The 21,360-nt window shown below is 35.8% G+C and overlaps 3 protein-coding genes across 3 annotated transcripts; all 3 read right to left on the bottom strand.

The window, feature by feature from the left end:
* Positions 1 to 69: 69 nt before the first annotated feature.
* LOC143447425 (methylmalonate-semialdehyde/malonate-semialdehyde dehydrogenase [acylating], mitochondrial-like) lies at positions 70 to 5,973 on the bottom strand. Its single transcript, XM_076947515.1, has 13 exons — positions 5,650 to 5,973; positions 3,885 to 3,938; positions 3,590 to 3,661; positions 3,316 to 3,477; positions 3,025 to 3,103; positions 2,782 to 2,936; positions 2,498 to 2,645; positions 2,212 to 2,375; positions 1,959 to 2,106; positions 1,247 to 1,428; positions 960 to 1,128; positions 776 to 885; positions 70 to 644 (listed from the first exon to the last, which is right to left on the bottom strand). Exons 1-13 carry the CDS (start codon positions 5,677 to 5,679, stop codon positions 543 to 545), a joined length of 1,575 nt encoding a protein of 524 aa, XP_076803630.1. The 5' UTR covers positions 5,680 to 5,973; the 3' UTR covers positions 70 to 542.
* A 4,597-nt stretch (positions 5,974 to 10,570) lies between these two features.
* LOC143447426 (methylmalonate-semialdehyde/malonate-semialdehyde dehydrogenase [acylating], mitochondrial-like) lies at positions 10,571 to 15,204 on the bottom strand. The gene is made up of 13 exons (XM_076947516.1): positions 14,600 to 15,204; positions 14,324 to 14,374; positions 14,163 to 14,234; positions 13,834 to 13,995; positions 13,594 to 13,672; positions 13,333 to 13,487; positions 13,062 to 13,209; positions 12,697 to 12,860; positions 12,122 to 12,269; positions 11,737 to 11,918; positions 11,491 to 11,659; positions 11,264 to 11,373; positions 10,571 to 11,147 (listed from the first exon to the last, which is right to left on the bottom strand). Exons 1-13 carry the CDS (start codon positions 14,627 to 14,629, stop codon positions 11,046 to 11,048), a joined length of 1,572 nt encoding a protein of 523 aa, XP_076803631.1. The 5' UTR covers positions 14,630 to 15,204; the 3' UTR covers positions 10,571 to 11,045.
* LOC143447427 (transcription initiation factor TFIID subunit 2-like) lies at positions 14,670 to 21,322 on the bottom strand. The gene is made up of 6 exons (XM_076947517.1): positions 17,994 to 21,322; positions 16,727 to 16,918; positions 16,294 to 16,506; positions 16,125 to 16,193; positions 15,866 to 15,919; positions 14,670 to 15,424 (listed from the first exon to the last, which is right to left on the bottom strand). The coding sequence occupies exons 1-6, from the start codon at positions 21,190 to 21,192 to the stop codon at positions 15,231 to 15,233; spliced, it is 3,921 nt and encodes a 1,306-aa protein (XP_076803632.1). The 5' UTR covers positions 21,193 to 21,322; the 3' UTR covers positions 14,670 to 15,230.
* Positions 21,323 to 21,360: the final 38 nt, after the last annotated feature.

Genomic DNA, 21,360 nt, shown 5'->3' with positions numbered 1-21,360 from the left:
TTAGTAGATATTATAACATAGTTGTATTTTCCTGCTTTTCGGCTAAAAAATGATAACAACACTACTATCAACAGTTGTATATATTTTTAATAACACCTAAATTCCCAAATGCAAACGGTAAAAAGCCACTAGTTGTAGCAGACGATCAATTGCACACACTTGTTTTGCCAACTCTCCTGGGAATAGCTTGGTTTTACAAAAACACAAAGTTGATGTCTATGTAGTGCTTATGGTGAATACAACTTAATAGTATTATGAATATAATCCAGTATTAAGAATATAATCCATGGCTTACTCAACTAGCAGTTGGTGACAAAATATTAAAATTAACAGTTTAATTGCAAACGTAGACATAAAATGTCAAAATTAAAGCAATGCAATTTTACCACATGATGCGCGGAACTACGGTAATTTCAATACAGCGAAACTTACAACGCAATATAAAACAGCTTCAAAAACATGATCGCAATATGCCTGAAATAAAACCTATGCAAGAAATGCAAAACAATCCTAACCCAAGCTCCATTCAAGTCACTATTAAACTAACGCATAACTGGCATAGCAACTGCAGCTTTGGAATGCTTCACGTCTTCTTCACGCCATAATTGTGTGATTGTTTTCAGCTGGGTGTAGAACTGAATGCCCTGCAAACAACATATTACATTTACCTCGAGAAATGTTAAACTGAAATACACAAACTTGATAGCAACCAAACATACATCACTTACCAGTTAAACAAAGAAAATACCACATTAGGCTTACAACTAAAATATACCTGCTTTCCATAGAAATGCATATCACCACGGAATGAGCCCCTTGTGCCAGTGAATGAAAACATGGGCAAAGGAACTGGTATTGGAACATTTACTCCAATTTGGCCAACATCTGTTTGTCAAAGTAACATTAACAAAAACATTAAAAACAATATCGACAATAAGACTTTGTACACTTATAATCACCAATTTGATTGATGAATTTCCTTGCAGTTGCACCACTCTGTGTGAATATGGCAGTCCCATTTCCATATGGATTGGAGTTAGTGATTTGAATCGCTTCATCAAGTGTATCAGCTTCAAGTATAATCAGTACTGGGCCAAAAATTTCTTCCTTGTAGCATTCCATATCGGGCTGCAACAACACAACAATGATTGCTGGTTTACATTCCACAAGTACGATATTTAAAAAAAAAAACTCATACTGCAGTTGTAAATAATGCATAAGCTAAATTTAGATGTTACTTGCTTACCGTAACATTGGTTAAAATAGTAGGTGCAAGGAAGTAGCCATTTTCATAACCTTTGACTTTGATACCTCTACCATCCAAGAGTACTGATGCACCTTGATCAGCACCACTTTGTATCAAACGACAAGCTCTTTCTTTGGCAGCTGGTGTGATCATAGGACCCACATCTGCACCAGGTTGGTCTCCTAAAAAAAATATCATCTTCAGTTATTCACCTTTTCAAGAAAAGATATTTTTTGCGACCAAAACATTTGATATCTATACAGTAGATTCCGCTTATTATCACCACCTTGGGAACAGACCATTTTTGTCATTATATCCGAATGGTCACATTAATCGAAACTGCTACAGTACCATTTAACCGCACCAGGAATGATACAGTTAGACACAAAATTATAAAAAACATCGAATTCATCATTTATTTCGTTAACATTAAACATCCTTAAAGTGAACGTAAATAGGTGAATTGAGGACACATGTGGTACAATTGTTAGTACTGTCAACTCGTGTCAAGTTGCATAATTGACAAAAAAACCTGAAAGATATGGAAAAAGTGGTCATAATATCCAAAGACTGGTCACAGAACACAGAGAATTTAATATGGCAAAATTGGTGACCGTACCAAAATGGTCATATAAAGTGGGTGGTCATATTTTCCGTGTTTATATTAAGTGGATTCTACTGTATTATCATTAGATTGCATTTGTTTCTAGACCTGCATTCACTATAAGCTTCTCAGATCTTTCCTTCAGGTCTTTTATCCACTCCTTAGACTCGCCCACAAACACAACAGTTGACAAAGCCATGCATCTTTGGCCAGCTGCTCCAAACGCAGCACCAACCAACTGGTTGAGTGTATTCTCCTGAAAAGTGTTAAATTGACAGATAATTTTAGCCGAAAATGCAACCACAAGCAAGCAGCTCATCGCCGTATTATTTCACATTTTGAAAGTAGAACTAAGTTTAACCTTGGCAGCATCAGGCATTATAATGCCATGATTTTTAGCTCCCATATTTGACTGGACACGTTTCCCAGTTTTCGATCCTCTGTCATAAATATATTCACCAGCTTGGTTGGATCCAACAAACGATATGGCCTTGATATCAGGGTCATCACAAACAAAGTTTACAGCTACAAAAGCAATGAAGAACTTGTATGGCTAAAGCAAGGTACACTGCATTATTTTTTGCAGACTATAAGCAGCAGACAACATAGCCATAAGGTGTGTAAACTGTACGGAGCAGGTTAATGACCATCATGGGCTCCATGAATAATGTTTAATGTCCCATCAGGAAAGCCAGCATCTTGGCCTAACTGAGCTAAAAGCATTGAACATCCTGGGTCACGTTCCGATGGCTTCAGTACGTAAGTGTTTCCACACACCATTGCCATTGGAAACATCTAAAAGAAAATAACTTTATAATCTTGGTGGAGATTAAAGCCAGGCCAGTATCTGTACAACGCAACCATTGTTTATACAAAGTCTTGGTGGCATAAATAATAGTGCCATACACAAAGTGGATTCATGCAGCCTTACCCATAAAGGAATCATAGCAGGGAAATTAAAAGGAGTTATTCCAGCACAAACACCCAATGGATATCGATATGTGAATGTGTCCATGTCTTTTGCAACTGATGACATTGTTTCCCCAAGATTTAAGGAAGTTATGCTACAGCAATGTTCCACGACCTCTACATATCAAAAATTGCAAATTCAGCAGATTTCTAAACACAGTAAAGGGAGGAAACCGTTAGCACTGGTTACTGCTGGAAGACTTACGAAGACCACGAAGAACATCACCCTCTGCATCTGCAAGTGTCTTGCCTTGTTCCAATGTTATATTTTTCGCCAACTCTTTCTAAAGAATATTCAAAACATGCGTTACTGGTACACAAACTAATCAAGCATTCCGTTCTCTTGTTCTCACAAATCATGTTCTCCTACAATGCATTGCAGGAGAATGCAATGTACTATGCATTCACCAAAACCCATTAAATGGTGAAAGTAATAAAGTAACTCTGACTAACTGCAAGCAAGTTAACTGCTATTTAAGTGTTTAATTAAACTAACCATGTTATCTTTGATTAGTTGTTGATATTTGAACATAACTCCTTGTCTGTGAAGCACAGAGGTATCAGACCATGACTTAAATGCACGTTTTGCAGCTGCAACTGCGGCTTGCATCTCATCCTGTGTTGCCTCCGGAACCCTTGTAATCACTTCATTTGTTGCCTGCAGCAAATACCAGCATTAGCAACATGCAAATATAGAACAACACAAAAAACTCAAGAATTACATGCTATCAGTAAGAGATACTAAGGCTTTTATTTGTAATAAAACGTACAGGATTGTGAAGATCGATCCATTTGTCAGTTTTTGACTCAATAAACTTTCCATCAATGAAGAGTTTAGTTGTCTGTAGGGTAAAAACCAATATTAACATGGGCAGGTGCTGAGACATGCTAAGACCGTATGTTCAGTGATTCCAATATCAAATAGTTACCGGCATAAAAATTAAAGCATCATATAGTATATAAATCAGAATCATGACCATAACCATCAACAAAACTTTGAACAGAGTAAAACCACTACAAATCATTCAATATCATAAAACACATTCTTGCTTCAATCAAGCTTACCGCAGTTGTAGCATTTCTGTGGATATTATGAAAAGCTGTAGACGCTTTAATAGCCTAAAACAGAAAATATAATAATATTAAATTTACACATCAAGCCTAGTCAGTATATAAAAAAAATATATATACTGTATAATACAAACACAGATTTAGGAGGTGGACTGAGCAACATTTTGCTCACAAAGAGTTCATTAAATGGCATCAATTGGCATTACGAGTTGCAATACCAGTTTTAACAAAGATCTGGTGCATGCAGCAATCAATGCAATTTAACCACAAAACAAACCACTTGCTTTTTTGGAGACAACTTTGTCTCTATCTGGAATGTTTGGGTCCGTTTGAGTTGAACTTTTCTAAAAGTCAAACTAGAGCTTGCAACAATAGTTTATGGAATATCAGAGAGAGAGAGAGAAAGCGAATATGAAAACAGTCTATGTTAAATTACAGAATCCTAAGGACTGACTGATGCAATATTTGGCATAAATTGGTGCTTGCATAAAATGAGATGGTATGATATCATTGGTATCACAATCCTCAAATTAAGTAAGTCCTAGCACGACTTAAACTTCACAATGACATCTCACTGCTTAAGCCACAACAAAATAAGTTCTAACTTTTTTTTGCGAAATGTATAATAATTTTGCCAATTTATGAGTAAAGTTAATGTACTGTATGTAACAGCAAAAACTAGTGTTAGAGAGCTAACCTGCCATCATTATAGCACAAATGTATTTAATAATAATATTTTGGTTTGTTTCTATTGTTGTAAAACAATGTTTAGTAGGAATTTTTGCTCTTCAAGTTAATGATGAGAGATAAATTGTACAATACAAGCACAATAGATCTTTTTGCAAGTACAATGCATTCTTCTTTTCATCTAGTTTTGTAACTAAACATTGTTGTTTAGGTCTCTATACCACAGGACAGGAAAAAATAAAACTTTTTAACAAGAAATCGTGCATGCAAAGACGCAAATGTTGGCCTGATGGGATGCACTGGAGCCTCCATTCTTTGTTTGTTTATTATAAATTGGGGTTCAAACAACCAGCTTCTGTTTGTTTTTTCATTGTAAATCAGCATGTAGATAAAAATTTGGTGAGAACATTGATGAATCTCATGCACGCAGCTGACACATTTTTCACTATGGTCTATAGGCATATGTATTATTTTAGTCACCACAAATATCAAAGTTAACATATTCCATTTCACATAACTTCTCACTTTAAATATTCTATAAATTCACCAGGTAGTGTTGCTTGTCAGGCCGTCATAATATGATACATATGGTGTGGTAATCTGGGCACCACTGGGTTTCGAACACAGAATACAAGCCACATTTGTTGCAATGCCAGCACTCGAACCACTTGGATACCGAGACAACTGGTTGTTGACAAATATGGCAATATGAGGTCTAGTGCAGAAATGCACAACCACAGGATGCATTTATATACTACAACCCAGCTACTCAAATTGTGACGTCATGAGGTCGTGCAATTCTGCACTAGACTTGCGATATGGAACATGATATAAAGGCAGTGGTGGGATTCAGCCGGTTCTTGGAATTTTAATGACTTCCGCGAACCAGTTGTTAACAAGCGCATGTATAGGCTTGTGTGTATATCGGCCCCGGGTCAATATGGCAAGCTGCTAGTGAGAGAACCGGATGTTAAAATATTTGAATCCCACCACTGTATATAGGCTATATATATACTTCTTCATAGAGTATAGGCTAGGCCTATCTCTTTTAATCTACTTGCAAAATAATTACCTTTCTAGCAGAAGTCAAAGATCGTTGCATGATTTCTAAAATAAATGCCAGTCACTCCCGTAAAACTTAGGTTAACTAGGCCTATTAATTATAAAACAGAAAAAAAAACACTTTTTGCTGCAATGTCTAAAACCATAGGCTACACAGGAAAAAATAGTGACTGATAATAGTCCACAATTTTCATCATTGACTAATAAAATGCCACTTTCGTCCAAAAAAACACTCCCCACGCCTTATTTTGGTCCAAGTACCATAAACCTGCCTACATACAGTTCGCAACGCTTTTTTATGGCTAACTACGCACCACCGATGCATTGGAAACAATTATGGCTAAATAAAACCCAGTGTACGATGTGATTGGCGTTTACTTCCTTACAAGTGCAAAACAAGTGGCTTAATGTCATTCGTGTCACGTAATATATTCAGCCACTTGACACAGTCGGAGTTACCGGCTTAATAATTGCTGTTACCGCGATAAACACCACATTAATATTGAGATGGTGACATTTCGTCACTGTTTAAAACCTTTCTTATCCCTGCAATGCCATAATTTCATGAGTTTTTTTACTAAATGCAAGGTTGTAAAAGGACGAAGGAACTTAAAAGTTTTTCCACGTAAGTACAGTAGGCCAAGATTTTTTTACAAATTTCATTACCCAAATTATTTTCCCCAAATGGTAAAAGCTTTTTTTAATAAATCCGGAAATGTCAACGCACACAAGTGCTACGAATACTTCATTCACTTTTCTCAAAAAAAATACGACATCTAGGCTAACAATCACAACAAAAATGTTCAAGGTAGGTTTGCTTGTTTGTGTTTTGGTGTTGAGGTAAAGCAAGTTTGATGCCATTTTGAGTTTGGGGTAGGGTCAATTACATAAACATAATCTCTGGGTTGAGGTTGTTTGCACCCAGACTTACTTTCCTTGGACAATTTTTATTTTTTAGGTTGTGCCAGGGAATTGGAATTTTTATCTCTTCCTGTAATTTTCAATTTGACAAGCGTAACGAAAACTAGAGTCGCGAACATGTTTCCGCAAATGGTTGTGGTAAAGTCGAATGGAATTGCATGCATAATTTGCATTCTGATAGCTGGTACAGTTTCTACAAATAAAGAGCTTCATGATTTAGCACACAAAACCAAGTTTTTGGAGAACTATGCATAAAGTATTGCGGCTAACGATTACATGCAGGCAAACTAACTGGCCACGAAAAAAGGAAGTTGAGAGAAGTGGGTAGACCTGGAGAATATTTAGCCGGAAAGAAAAAAGTCTCAAAATAAGTTGGGAAGTATCCAACAATCCAACCAATGAAAGACAACTTTGCGGATGATGTCTTACACAAGTCTAGTAATACTTTCTTTTCAAACACCACACTGCAGAGATGGACCCTTGGTTACGAAATTTCGCTTTCAAGAACGGTTTGCATGAAGCTTTCATTAAAGGGATTGAAGGTTTGTTGGCAATTCTGTTGTTTTTCCAGGCATTACATATGTGGCATTTTGTTTTGCGGCAACCGATTATTCCATTTTTATTGTAAAACTTCATAACTTGTGGGAGCAAAGTTATTAAACTTAAAACTTCTATTGCTGTTCAAAACAACTTAGTTTCAAAAGCTTTCTGCTCCGTTTGCAAGACTTCCTTGTAACTAATTCCGCCTGCCGGTGGTGAGTTAAGCGCGTTACGTTTTTACTTCGCACTTGATCCCAGAGTGATTCCATGCGTAATCAATGATTCGTAGAAAAAACAAAAACAGAGGACGACGACGAAATTACACATAACGCAGTAATGCTTGAATTGCGTGCGATTGCTAATACAAAAAAAGCTTTGTAATGTAGCCAAGACTGTTTTATTTTGCAACCATGAACCGTTGCGAACTATTTTCAAGCTTTGCGACATTGTTATGAAGGAGACCGGAGGGGCATATTTTTATGTAAAACACTGATCAGTAGCATTACCAAAGCTAGTTCAAAACGTTCAATATACTCCATTTGCACATATGTCTGGCTGTTGTCCGGCCAAAAATGAATCGATTTACATTCTGTTGTACGAACACGAGGAACGAGATTCGTGATATTAAATGATTAAACTTTTGGCAATAAATTGTCTATTGCATTGGTGATTGGTTACTTTATTATGTAAAAGTCGGTTTACGCAGCGTTAATTGGTGGTGTACAGAGTAAATTTTATTACAATAGATATAATATGCATTGTATTTGAGTACTGTATTAGAGATTTAATGTTAACGTAAACTTAGTAAATTTTGCAACTTGTTCCAAAATTATAGCCCTTAGTTTTACGGTCAAAAATGTAAACCTGTCTTTATTTTTAAAAAGCAAAGTTTGTGATTACTGCACTGCTTTTGCGTTATTATATTTCATTACGTTGGTAACTGCCATGGCTACTGTAATACATACTATAATAAAAATACATACCTATTATATATGTATTGTGTACAAGTTTGTAATTTGTATAGTGCTATATTTTGCGCAATTGAAATAATTTATCATAGTTTAAAAAAAAATATAGAGGATTTATAAACGTTACCATTTTAACGAATAATTTACAACATGTGCACTTTGCAGTTGCCACAGTCACAGTACACGATCTGCCTTCATCTCTTCAAGAAGTTGGAACTAATATCAGTCCATTCAGTCTCAAAGACAGAAAACTTCTTGAAAGATTTTTTGGAACAGCGATGGAGCAGTTTTTGGTGGAGGTAAACAGTGGTTTGTTGTGAGTTAGGATCTAACAAACAAGATTTTGTATTTTCATTGTGGTAGTGAAGCCCTGTTCATTTGCCCATATCCGAAAGCGATTCAACAACCAAATGGCAGCCTTAAATAAGTTCACAATGACGCCACTTCTGAAAAAGAAAAATCAGGCAAACGAGGGGGAAGAAAGATCATTAATAGCGATCAAGAGGAGGATGGAAGTTATCAAAAAATTTCCTGGTGAAGAACGCACTGCAAAGACTTTAGAAAAATACCCATCATACAAGTTGAAAGAAAAGGTAAGTGTGATATTAACTGATATTTCATTAACTTAAGCATAAAATTTAAACAACAGGCTCTGCTTTTTGTCGTTAGTAAACATAAGATACAAAATCGTGTCAACGTTATTGTTGTAACGTTTTCTCTATTTTTGCAGTGCATAACCGACATTGCTATATTCTTTGGATATTCCTCTAAAGAAAACATGGTGAACAAGTGCCGGTTGCGATTTTGTAATTTCATCGAGGGAACGTCATTGTGCTGTGAAACAGGGTGTGTATGCCTAATGGAATTTTCCAAAGTTATGAACCAACTAGAAGCAGTTTCTTCTCCTAAAGAGCTATCTACTGTCATCAAGCTTATGAATGATGGAAGCGTAAAGCTCGTTAAAGATCGAAAACAGCCACATAATTTGTGTGCAGGTACTAAATGAGGTCCGGGACCCGGATCAGTTGTTGTTGACCAATTGCAATTTGTTGATTTAGGAAAATCTGAAATTTTTTGTGTCTATTATCTCTGCTTTGTGTACATTTTATCCTGGATTCTTGTCCGAATGTCTTTACTTGTTGCATCATATGCAATATACGGTTTTATTACATTAACCAAAATAATAATTTTAAATAATAATAATTTCGCTTGAATGTTTACATTACAGTATTTCGAAACGAGGAATGTTTGTTTGCCTTCTTTAAGTTTATTGTAAAAACTTTACAATTATTGCATTTGTAGCCTATATAGTTTTTAGTTGACTATATGCCATTTTCCTTAGTTTCGTTCTCGTAGCTTGTGGTAGACGGCATCAAGCCGATTGTGAATTTTGAAAGTAATCGCTTTTTCTTTTCTTTGACTTTTTTGGAAGGATACATAATTAAAATTTTTTCAGACTGGTAATTATGCATTTTGGTCACGTAATGTTCAAGTGCGACATTTCAATTGGCATGGATTAAGCCAGGGAATCCCAGGCTGGTCTAGGTTCTATATGGGCGAGTATTTAGCCAGGTTTACATTAACTAGGACGCTCGCGGCTGAATATGGGGATATTCATAACCAAACACGATTGGAAAGGATTTAGTCGTTTCAGACTAGTATTTAGCCGCAAGAAGGACTGTATTTATCCAGCTGGTAGTGGCTAAATACCGGGATATTCATAACCATTTTTTTGGAACGCATTCAGTCACTTTTTTTTCCTGTGTATATAGGCCTAATACATTTGTAAAGTGGTGTAAAATAAATCAGCTGACTAGTGACTAGACGAAACGGGCGTTTGCAGGCTAAGTTAACTTTCTGTCATGATGATTGCATTAGCCCAAACACTGCAACAAGGTTGGAAGTTCCTTCATTTTTAAAACCAGCAGTGCAGACCATGTGGAACACCTGCCAACAATAGGAGGCAGAACGCTGTCGCTCTACCAAATCTCATAACTAGCTGAGGTCATCACTAAGTGCCTACATGACTCAGAGTTAGCACGCCTCCCATGCTACCTGCTTATTGGTTAAATTGTGTTGTGTGTCCAGCAGAGTTTTCTTTTTCGGTGATTTTGAGAGAATTTTTTGGCACTCTAAGCTTTCAAAAATCGAAGAATTTTCCGGCTCGGTGTTAACCCAACTTTAAAGTTGAAATGTACAAAACTAAGTACAACCCTAATTTAATCTCTAAACCAGCTCCGGTCCAATTTTATCCTTAGCTTATTAAATTGAAGTTTTTGTATGCTCTTTATTTTCTCCCAACAAATCAAATCGTAATTTGTCCTATGTCTGTTGCAACTGACCTAGATGGCCGTGAGGTCTTTTCGCTGCCCCACACCAATCAATTATGTTAAAATTATAATAAGATACTTTTTAATTTTACTTTGAATGGTAAAAATAAACTCTCTCTCTTTCTTATGCAGCACAACTGTTGTACATGGACAGGTTGATAAAAGAAAGCAGTTTTGTTTCCAAGTCAATCTTGTTAAAATTTATTACTTCAACACATTTGTTACATAAGCAGATAATCTTACAAAACTAGTCCAGGTGAATTTTCTTAACCGCAAACCTTCTCAAATGACAATATCGGTTTACGCTAATACGGGAACCTGTACTGTAAATGTGTATGTCATAATGGGAATGAAAAAAGCAAGTTACAGCATCGGTTTGTTCAACATCATAGCTATAAAAAAACATTATTAGAAAGTTGGTACACAAGTATTTCAACAAATGAGAGAGTGCATATGGTTGATAAATGCTTACATATAATTTAAGCTAGGTTGAGGTATGAGATGTGTATTTTTTCTTAAAAGAACAAAAATGAATACAAGACTTCATATGAAACTAACGGTAATGAAGTATTATCTCGTAGCTTAAAAATTACTACACAGATAATACAGATTTCAATGCATTGCACAATCCCAACAGGACCGAAACTCTAACGCATAACTGGCATGGAAACAGCAGCCTTCGAATGTTTCACGTCTTCTTCACGCCATAATTGTGTAACTGTTTTCAGCTGGGTGTAGAATTGAATGCCCTTTAAAACAAATTTTACGCCAGCTAAGTAATCTCAAAGTTAACAAGCTCTGTAACGTCCTGAGACAGCTTCAAACGAATTAAATACTTACAAATTAAGCAACTTTTAAGACTTACTTGTTTTCCATAAAAGTGCATATCACCACGGAATGACGCTCTTGTGCCGGTAAATGAAAACATGGGTAAAGGAACAGGAATTGGGACATTAACTCCAACATTTCCAACATCTTGATATGAACAATGACAAATGTACATTTGTATTTCCTTTTTTTTCAAGCAAGCAGTCGTGCTAAGCTGTTATTAAATTAGCTATATAAGCACAAGATAGCAAAATCATCAGTTACCAATTTCATTGACGAATTTCCTGGCTATTGCACCACTCTGTGTGAATATGGCAGTCCCATTTCCATATGGATTGGAGTTAGTGATTTGAATCGCGTCGTCAAGTGTATCAGCCTCAAGTATAATCAGTACTGGACCAAATATCTCTTCCTTGTAGCATTCCATATCGGGCTGCAAAGCAAGGTCGAATTAAATAACTTAACTGCACATCCGATCTACTACTACCTTTCCTCAAAATAACTGCTTACTGTGACATTGGTTAAAATAGTAGGTGCAAGGAAGTTTCCATTTTCATAACCTTTGACCTGCACATCTCTACCATCTAGGAGTATTGACGCGCCTTCGTTGACACCACTTTGTATCAAACGACAAGCTCTTTCTTTGGCAGCTGGTGTGATCATAGGACCCAGATCTGCACCAGGTTGGTCTCCTTTAGGAAAACAGATTATGTAGTGATGTTAATAGCAGAATAGCACTGAGAACAAACCAACAAACAATATTGGCAAAAGTAATTTAAAAAGTGTAAATCTGCAGCATAATTTTGTTTGTATGTCAGTCAACTGCGGCTCTATTTGCAATTGCAACGAACAAAAATTTATGTAGCTACATTGCATAGTTGCAAATGAAGTGCACCTGCATTCACTACAAGCTTCTCAGATCTTTCCTTCAGGTCTTTTATCCACTCTTTAGACTCGCCCACAAACACAACAGTTGACAAAGCCATGCATCTTTGGCCAGCTGCACCAAATGCAGCACCAACCAACTGGTTGAGTGTATTCTCCTGAGAAACCACAACATGGAGAATTAAAACAGAGTTACTCAATCAGAGATGCAAAGTAACATTTTATGAATCGGGAGGGGCGAAACATACGAATTGGCACTTCAAAATTCTTATTTGAAGTTGTTGTAATCGTTTTCTTTGCTTCTTGGTCTTTGCAACATTCCAAAGTTAGCTTAATTAAATTTCTTACTAAAAGAATAGATAAGCATAAATTGCCTTCTTCATCTTCTTTTAACAAAGAACTTTTTTACGGGATGTGAGAACATATCAAATGTTTTCAAGGGTGCGGGGCATAAAAAAGTTAGGAGCCCCTGAACTAAAATATAACCTAAGTGGCAAATAACACAATACTGCAACTGTACTGTACTGTCTTTATTCTAAATTTCAAGCTTCAAGTAAACATTTCACCGACTTCTATATGACTAACCTTGGCTGCATCAGGCATAATGATACCATGGTTTTTAGCTCCCATATTTGACTGAACACGCTTTCCAGTTTTAGATGCCCTGTCATAAATATATTCACCAGCTTGGTTGGAACCAACAAACGATACAGCTTTGATATCAGGGTCATCACAAATGAAGTTGACGGCTGAATGAGAAAAATGCACTAAAACAATGCACTTAATACTGTATAATAATCCGTTTACATGACACATCCAATTTCCACACTTTGAGACAAACTTAGGTAAATGACCAACAATGATCATAGCAATTGCTGCTGTACAGAGTAATCAGGTTAACTGCTTTACTTCAAACGAGACATGCCATAACATTCCCTAAATCTGGTTACCATCATGGGCTCCATGAATAATATTGACGACGCCATCAGGAAAGCCAGCATCTTGGCCTAACTGAGCTAAAAGCATTGAACATCCTGGGTCGCGTTCCGATGGCTTCAGTACGTAAGTGTTTCCACACACCATTGCCATTGGAAACATCTTTGGATAAAATCAGCCAAAAGTTTGTATCATTTGTATTTCTAAACCAAGCACATCAAGGATATACTTAAAACAATTATTATTATTATTAGTATTGTATATTGCAGTTTTTCTTTTTCTTACCCATAAAGGAATCATAGCAGGGAAATTAAAAGGAGTTATTCCAGCACAAACACCCAATGGATATCGATATGTAAATGTGTCCATGTCTTTTGCAACTGATGACATTGTTTCCCCAAGATTTAAGGAAGTTATGCTACAGCAATGTTCCACGACCTCTGTGAAAAGAACATAACTTGATAAAATACCATTGGCTTAAATGCAAAGAAATTCAAATTAAATAGTTAAAACATACATAAAAAATTTGTTTATCACAAAACTTACGTATGCCACGAAGGACATCACCCTCAGCATCAGCAAGTGTCTTGCCTTGTTCCAACGTTATATTTTTTGCAAGTTCATTCTGTCAGATATAGATAACTTATTCAATTTGTGATTTTCTATACACATTAAGACATTTTTGTAAATGAATGCACTGAAAGTGTTAAATGTAAAACCATGCGCTCACAAAATAAATATGTTAGGTAGACACATAAACTTTTGTTTTTAAGTTTTACATCTTACCATGTTATCTTTGATTAATTGCTGATATTTGAACATAATTCCTTGTCTGTGAAGCACAGAGGTATCAGACCATGACTTAAATGCACGTTTTGCAGCTGCAACTGCGGCTTGCATCTCATCCTGTGTCGCCTCCGGAACCCTTGTTATCACTTCATTTGTTGCCTGTAATGAATTCTTTTATTTGGAAATTTTAACTGAATATTTCAGCAAATAATACAACATTTAATTTACAATTCAACTCAGGCTAATGGAAATGCAATATTTGAAAGCTACTTTTTGTTTCATGATTAGTGTCACCTCTTTCAAACTGACATGTTCTCAATACTTACAGGATTGTGAAGATCAATCCATTTGTCAGTTTCAGATTCCATAAATTTGCCATCAATAAAGAGCTTAGTGGTCTAAAATAAAAAACAAAATAAAAATTGTAGTTTATCAGCACGGAAAATGTCAGTAAGGTTTCATTTGTATGTAAACACCGAGTACTCACTGCAGTTGACGTACTTCTGTATGCTGCATAAAATGCAGGTGTCCTGAGGGCCTAAACACAAAATGGTACAAAGTTTGTCGTTGTAGTAGAATGTGTACGGATCTAATTTACAAATGTTATTTCCAAGAAAGGGGTTGTAAATGCTATATAAGAAAAGACTCTTATTTTACTGGACCACAGGAAATGAACACTTTTATTAACAACATGGAAAATAACTATTTACAAAAAGGTTTACAGCATATTTAAATACTTGGTTCTTTTTAAAGGATTACTTGCCTTAACTGGCGACTGCAAGTATTTGAGCATTTCACTTTTGTATCAACAACTGACCATTTAAAGCCCTAACCTGTTAAATCACTTTTCACAAGAAGTTAAAAATACCATCTGTGATTTGCAGGAATTCACACTTGCCACACCTTTTGAAATAGTATAGTATTTCTAAAATTTTTAACGAAAATATGCAGTCAGTAATAATAATTTTTCTTGTCTCTTGCAAGCAGTTACAAAAAAAATTTGGATACGGTCAACTTTTGCATTTGTATAAGAAATAAATGTATTTCATTTTTGACTGAAATTTCTGGTATTACGCAGAACAGAAAAACGCAACAATTACAAGTTACCAAGGAATGTGCGCCATCAAATAATTGCAAAATAGAAAAATCACATCAAAAAATAATAAAAAAATAAAATTTATAAAAAATCACAAAATATGGAATGTAAATATGTGAAAAACTTTGCTACTTCAGATCATTAACTATCATACTTCATTTAGATATTTCATATATACAAAAATAGTTAAAATAAATTTAAAATAGAAAAAATATATCAAAATGTTAAAGAAACATTGAAAGTACAAAATCCATGCATAACTTAATAGAAGTAGAAAAATTACAATGTGTGCAAATAATTACTGCGCGGAACTAAGCTCATTTATTTTAGAAGCCACGATTTGATCGAGTTTCTTGCAGTCACTCAACACTTTTTCAAAGCCCTTAATCGCATTGTCTACTTTAGCTTCTTTCTCATCAAAAGAAAAGTAATCTTTCTTTAACCACGGTTCTGGTGAAGGTCGCTCAGCAACTGGGCCAAATGTTCTTCCAGCTGAATGTATAAAAAACTTAAATTAACTTTGCAGCACATTCAAAAATGCTACCAGCTCAACCAAACTAACGCTTACGTAACAATTATAACATATTAATATTGTATAAGTTATATACTGAATGATTGTTGTGTACAGAACAGTTACAAGATCAGGAAAGATTTCCTTATCTTAAAACTTTACAAAATAATAAATCCTGTTTTGAACAAATTAGCACCACTGATAAGCCTCAAAAAGTCACCCAACACAAATGAATTACAAAAGTTAATACTATTAAGTAACAGTCTTTGGAAACTCAGTACTACGTCTGTCATTTAATAAATAAATGAGCCAATGATTTTAACCAACTACTCACTGCACCCAAAACCTTAAGTTATTATTAAAAATTTAACTGTTACACACAAACACTGTCAACTTTACAGAATTTCTTCCATTCTACTTACCGCGTTCACTGTTTTTGCATGCATCACAGGGGCACATTTGCCCATGAGAAAAAGCTTTTAACACAATGATTTATATTTGAGGAAGTTGCTTAAGTTTGTAGCACCAAAACATGATCAGAATTTTAAAGTGTATGTATATACACATGTTAAGTGTTGCTAAAAATATTGTAATTGCCAAATAGACAAATGTTACAGATGGCAGGGAAATGTGGCCTACAACAGCACTTTTTCATGACAATCATATGCAAAACGTACTTACATTGCAGCTGTTTGTCCAACTCTGTACACATTTTGTAAAGCTCACTCCCTCTGCCTTTTACTCTTTCTCCTAGAAGCAAATGATCATGGGCACTTACAGTTTATAAACTATTTTTGTATGTCTCAAGAAAGAAAAACTGTAGAAAGTTCTGAACTAATGTGCTACCGACCATCAAGTACTAGAAGCTGTGACAAAAGAGACAAAGTGGTGGAATGGTAACTTTCGTTGTGACAAACTGGATTTGTTAAGTTGTTTATTCTATCTTGTAGTCTCAGCTTCTGCAAATTCACGATTCCAGTCAAACATCGCAATCTATCGCAACTGCCAATCATATTTCCAGCAACATTTAGTTCTTCCAGTGTTTCCAATGTTGACAACGGGTCTGGCATTAGCAAGTTTATAATTAGAATTGATAACTACGTTTGTATTAGTTAAACAGTTTTAATAAGTATCATCCATCTTTTCTCAAGTTTATCAAAGTGTCACTACCATAAACACTTTTGAAAAGATCATAACAATATAGGATTCTTTAGAGATTCTGTTGTATATTTTTTACAAACACAGGAAAACTAAAACTGTAAAACTACTTGCATGATACATACCTAAATTGGTTATATGATTTGAAGAAAGGTTTAGAAATGTTATTGTTTTAAGTTCCTTTAATGGATTTAAAAATGTGATTCTGTTGAATGACAGGTTGAGTCTGATTATGTTCTTGCACTCAGATATGCTTTCAATACTCTGAATCCCCTGATGGCCGAGATTAATATATTGAATGCTTTCAGTATCAAATTCTCCAGCAGCTTGGAGCAGCCTTAGCCTTGTGAGATGACCCTCATTTTCACCTAAACAAAATGACACTTTAAGTTGGAATCCAATGCAAGACGTCTTTGGTTTTCAAATTAATTCCACTTGGAAATAAGCAAGTCAAAAAGTTACTTTACAGAGTAAGAAACTTAACTTTTCACAGTGATGTTGAAAATGTTTATTTAAAAATGGCCAACCTTTTTGTGAAGACATTTGTTCAGGAATAACTGCGTTCTATGAGTTCAAAAGTAACAGCTTAGCATAGCATTGCATCACAATAATAACAATTAGCCTGGTTACAAAGAGTACACCTAAAGTGAAATAGAAAAAATAGTGACGAGAAATATAAAACTCAATGACATTAACTTGAAGATATGCCACTTGTGAATTTAACATGATTAGTATATAGTGCAAAATGCATAACTACAATGAATTGCTGGGCAGTGAAATGCAACAATGACTACTATTAAAACCAATCCAACCATAGCAAAGCAAAACAGCACGGAAAGGCAAGATATTTGCATCAAATTAAGAATATTTACCCATAAATGCCAAACAAACAAAACACCTTTTAACTTTCATTAGCTTGTCAATAATACAAGCAGAATTTTTTATGCTAATGGCTGGCTAGAATTTCTTAAAATTAATTAAAGTCCACAAACAAACCCACAAAGAGAGTATGATATTTCATCTTTTAACGCAGTATACTTATGGTTATGGTAAAAAGCAATGCAGCAATATTCAATAAAACAAATAAACATATTTAGTTTAGAGGAGAATTTACAGAAAAAAATGGAGAGTTCACTGCACTGGCTGGAGTAGCTGGTGACGACCAGTCACTGTCACCTCTGTGTTTGTGCTTGTGTTTGTGCTTATGTTTGCGCTTCTTCTTTTTTTCCTTGGCAGCAACCAGGGGTTGTGGCATTTGTATGTATTCTTGCTTTGGTTTACCTTCGGAAACTGATGCAATAGAAAATTCACTGGTCAAAGCACTAGGAGGAGATTGCCATGATGTTGATTCCTGCATACTGCCTGGTGTAGATGGTCTTGATGGTAGATCACCATGGGACAATGAAATAAGGCTCTCTGCTGCCATCACATCATCTGTGTCAAGTGTGCTGTTGCTTTGCGACTGTGTTCCAAATTTGATCTTCATTTTAATTTTACTCGACTGTTCATCGGAATGAGACGTAACAACAGGCATTGATGCTGGTTTCTTCAGTTTTACTGGTGCAGCCACAGAATCAAAATCCTGATAAATAGCTGAGGCTGATCTTTTGATAGCATTAGGATTGATTTGTGTTTTTCTCTCCTTTAGGTTGACTACAACTCCATATTTGGGAGCTGGCAAACACATTGGTCTGCTTTTTCCAAACAGTTTATGATATAGATCAATGGCCATGCATCTAAGCCTAGAGTCGTAAAATGAATCTTGACTTATGTAACGCCACAAACGTTCAACAAGCTCTGCATTGTTAACAGGGGAGTTGCTTCCTTTTACAAAAGGAGGATTTCGAACGAGTGCGTGCAAAATGCCACGTTTTATTTCGGCAATGGGTTCTTCGGAAGCCAAGTCCAATAACCAGTTAAGCTCATCCACACTGGCGGTGGCTTTAATTAAGTCAACCAAACACTCTACTGCAGTAAGCCTTACGTCATAGAAAAAACCTGACAAAGCATAACTTTTGAATAAATTGGCATCGGGTGGAAGATGACCATTTTTCTGAAGATTTCTGATTGCTCTTAAACAGCTAACAGTCACCGTGTATTTGTATGAAGGCAAATGCTTCTCTAAGTTTAAGCACCGAGTTACTTCATCCACAATCGCTCGTATGTCCATTGGCATTAAGTCTGCGATAAATTTATGTTCTGATGATACATTTGTTGCTGGTGTGATGGTATTACTTAAACTGTCAACCAACACTGCTCTGTAATAATTGTCTAAGTATTGGTTTTTTGAGTTATCATTAAACTTAATGAGATCCAGAAGAAAATGTACAACTTCTTTAGGGCACATGTTGTTAGCATTCTTTAGCAATGACATGGCAATGGGAATTTTCTTTTGTATAAAGTACTGTTGAAAATTGGCAAAGTCATTCATTCTTATTATTGGAGGTGACGTATCACAACAGAAAAAGCGAGTAAAAATATTGAACATAGCAGGCGGCCCTGTCCAATTGCTCAACATGGCATTTGCAATTTTTGCCAAACACAGGCATGCTTCTTCTCGTACCTTGTAATAAAACTGTTTGTTTTCAACAATATCATTCAGAACTGTTCTGGTTGCAGCAGTTGGATAAACTTCCAACGCCTTTATAGCCTCCAGTTGACCAACCACATCTCTTTCAAATTTAACCTGGTACTGCCACATGTAATCTGGCTGCTCAAAGTGGATCAACCTTGGAATATTCACATCTGGGTCTATTCTTATCCACAAAACTGGTGAATCTGGATCCATTACATTGAGATCAATGTCAGCTTCTTCACCATTCAACAATGGGATCTTTTTGCGTTTATTTCTCCGGCTTTTGGAATGGCATGGTAAATCGTGTCTGATTGTGTTCTCTTCAATTTGAATGGTGTGCTTAAAAGAGCCATCAAGTTCTTGAACCCGGACTGTAAGTGGACCAACATATTTTTGTGTTCCTTTGTTAGTTGTGTCTTGCCGCACGTCAAGTTCAACTGCATTTCTTTTACGATTAAATACAAACTTGCCGTTAAAGCAAATGACACCTCCTTTGTTAACCCACTGGTCAAACAAATTTGAGATGTCTTTTCCAGAAACAGAATAGGTTGACTTTAAAAAGCCAGCTTGTGACAAAAGCATGGTTGACCACGTTGAACTTGGCACTTTCTGTTGAGCAGATGTATTGGCGAGAGAAAGTAATTTATTAAAGGCCTGCAGCAAGAGTTGCGGTCCGATTCGATTTTCAATTTGTCTCATGATAAGATGGGCTTTAGTCTGCATCATTTCGTAGTGCATAAGCGAAACAGTGTGAGGGTGCTGATGAGGAAAATGTCGTGAAAATGATGAATCTTTGCTATCATGATGCAGAGCGAGAGGGCCTTCTCTGGTTTCATATTGACATAATTTTTCAGTTTCTAAAGCGATCCAATGTCTATACTCACTGTTACCAAAAACGCTTCTAAGCCAGAGGCCATACAAGTATCCAGATATTCCAGCTGGTACCCAGTAATCCTTCCATGTCTCACGTGACATAAAACAACCAAAAAATTGTTCAGCAATAGCTTTTCCCATAACCTTCCTTGTAATAGGAGTTTGGTCAAGCACAATTTTACTGAATAGTAAATTAGTGTTAAACAAGCTCACTGATGCATAGGGCAATACTTCTTGATATGTTTCATCTACAAAAACTTGTTTGTAGCAGGAGTAAGGAAATCGGAAGCTTAGCACCTCTTCAAAAAATTCAATAATTTCATGAGTGGTTTGTGTTGTGTGTTCCAACACTGGCATTAGCTGAGGTAAACAAAAATGCGTAACTTCATGCATGTGCGGGTCAACCAAGATTTCAAATGGACCTACAGCAAGACAAATATTAGGAGCAGCAGTCGGTATGCTTAAAATGTAGTGAAACGTTTTGCGTTTCTTGTCAGTGGTATAAACAGTTTCAACAAGATCTCCACATGAAACAGCAGTCATAGATTCATCGACAGTATATTCAAGTTTCCACGTGCAAGGTTCAGAATATGTATCAACACATGGAAACCATAGTCTTGCACTATTTTCATGCCCATAAGTAAATAAATGAGCTGCTCGCTCAGCCATAGTGCCATTTCCTTCGGGTACAATGAAATGAATACCACCCTTGGGATTTTCTATGCTGAAAAAAATGGTCACAGAAATAGGCTTGTTATCCTTTATTAGTCTCATGACTTCCGATGGAATACGAATAGAAAGTTCACCATTATAACCACTGTCAGCATCCAAACTATCCATGACAGCTAAGTGGCATTGGCTGAGATATTCCAAATTTCTGGACTTTGGATCACGCTGCGTCAAATCGCAGGATGGGTCTTCATTTTGGAAAGATGTTTCATATCCGTTGATGCCAACCCTGTTTATCCGTGCTTGTTTAGTGTTGATTTTTATTACTTTAACATCTGATTTTCGTGGTTGCAACATCAATTCAACATGACCAATTATAGTTTTACTCTCGAAACTGATTGATGTAATTGCAAGAAGTTGATGACTTAATTTAAATGGGCGAGTAAACTCAGTTTTCTTAGGCTTTTTTTCCATTTTAAGTAGCCTATTTTATAAAACAGATCTGTTATAATATAAAAATATTACGATAGAAAAAAAACTCTTAAGTAGGCCTATACATTCATACAAGTTTGTTTTGCAGGTTACTTGAACCACTACGATCGCTTGGCTTCTATAGAGGCTATAGTTCGGGTAGAGGCTAGA

Source organism: Clavelina lepadiformis, chromosome 2 (assembly GCF_947623445.1).
Source record: "Clavelina lepadiformis chromosome 2, kaClaLepa1.1, whole genome shotgun sequence".
Taxonomy (NCBI): domain Eukaryota; kingdom Metazoa; phylum Chordata; class Ascidiacea; order Aplousobranchia; family Clavelinidae; genus Clavelina; species Clavelina lepadiformis.
The sequence above is the reverse complement of the archived record's forward strand: the minus strand, read 5'-3'. Positions and strand labels throughout refer to the sequence as shown.

Bases quoted from the DNA above. Each gene is read 5' to 3' on its own strand.
- LOC143447425 (XM_076947515.1), bottom strand. From the start codon at position 5,679: ATGCAACGATCTTTGACTTCTGCTAGAAAG. The intron at 3,939-5,649 runs GTAATTATTTTG...TTTCTGTTTTAG, and splicing joins CTTTGACTTCTGCTAGAAAG to GCTATTAAAGCGTCTACAGC. The intron at 3,478-3,589 runs GTACGTTTTATT...TATTTGCTGCAG, and splicing joins GGATCGATCTTCACAATCCT to GCAACAAATGAAGTGATTAC.
- LOC143447426 (XM_076947516.1), bottom strand. From the start codon at position 14,629: ATGCTCAAATACTTGCAGTCGCCAGTTAAG. The intron at 13,210-13,332 runs GTAAGAAAAAGA...TTTTATCCAAAG, and splicing joins CTGCTATGATTCCTTTATGG to ATGTTTCCAATGGCAATGGT. The intron at 11,660-11,736 runs GTAAGCAGTTAT...CTTGCTTTGCAG, and splicing joins CTATTTTAACCAATGTCACA to CCCGATATGGAATGCTACAA.
- LOC143447427 (XM_076947517.1), bottom strand. From the start codon at position 21,192: ATGGAAAAAAAGCCTAAGAAAACTGAGTTTACTCGCCCATTTAAATTA. The intron at 15,920-16,124 runs GTAAGTACGTTT...TTGTGTTAAAAG, and splicing joins GTTGGACAAACAGCTGCAAT to CTTTTTCTCATGGGCAAATG. The intron at 15,425-15,865 runs GTAAGTAGAATG...TTATACATTCAG, and splicing joins ATGCAAAAACAGTGAACGCG to CTGGAAGAACATTTGGCCCA.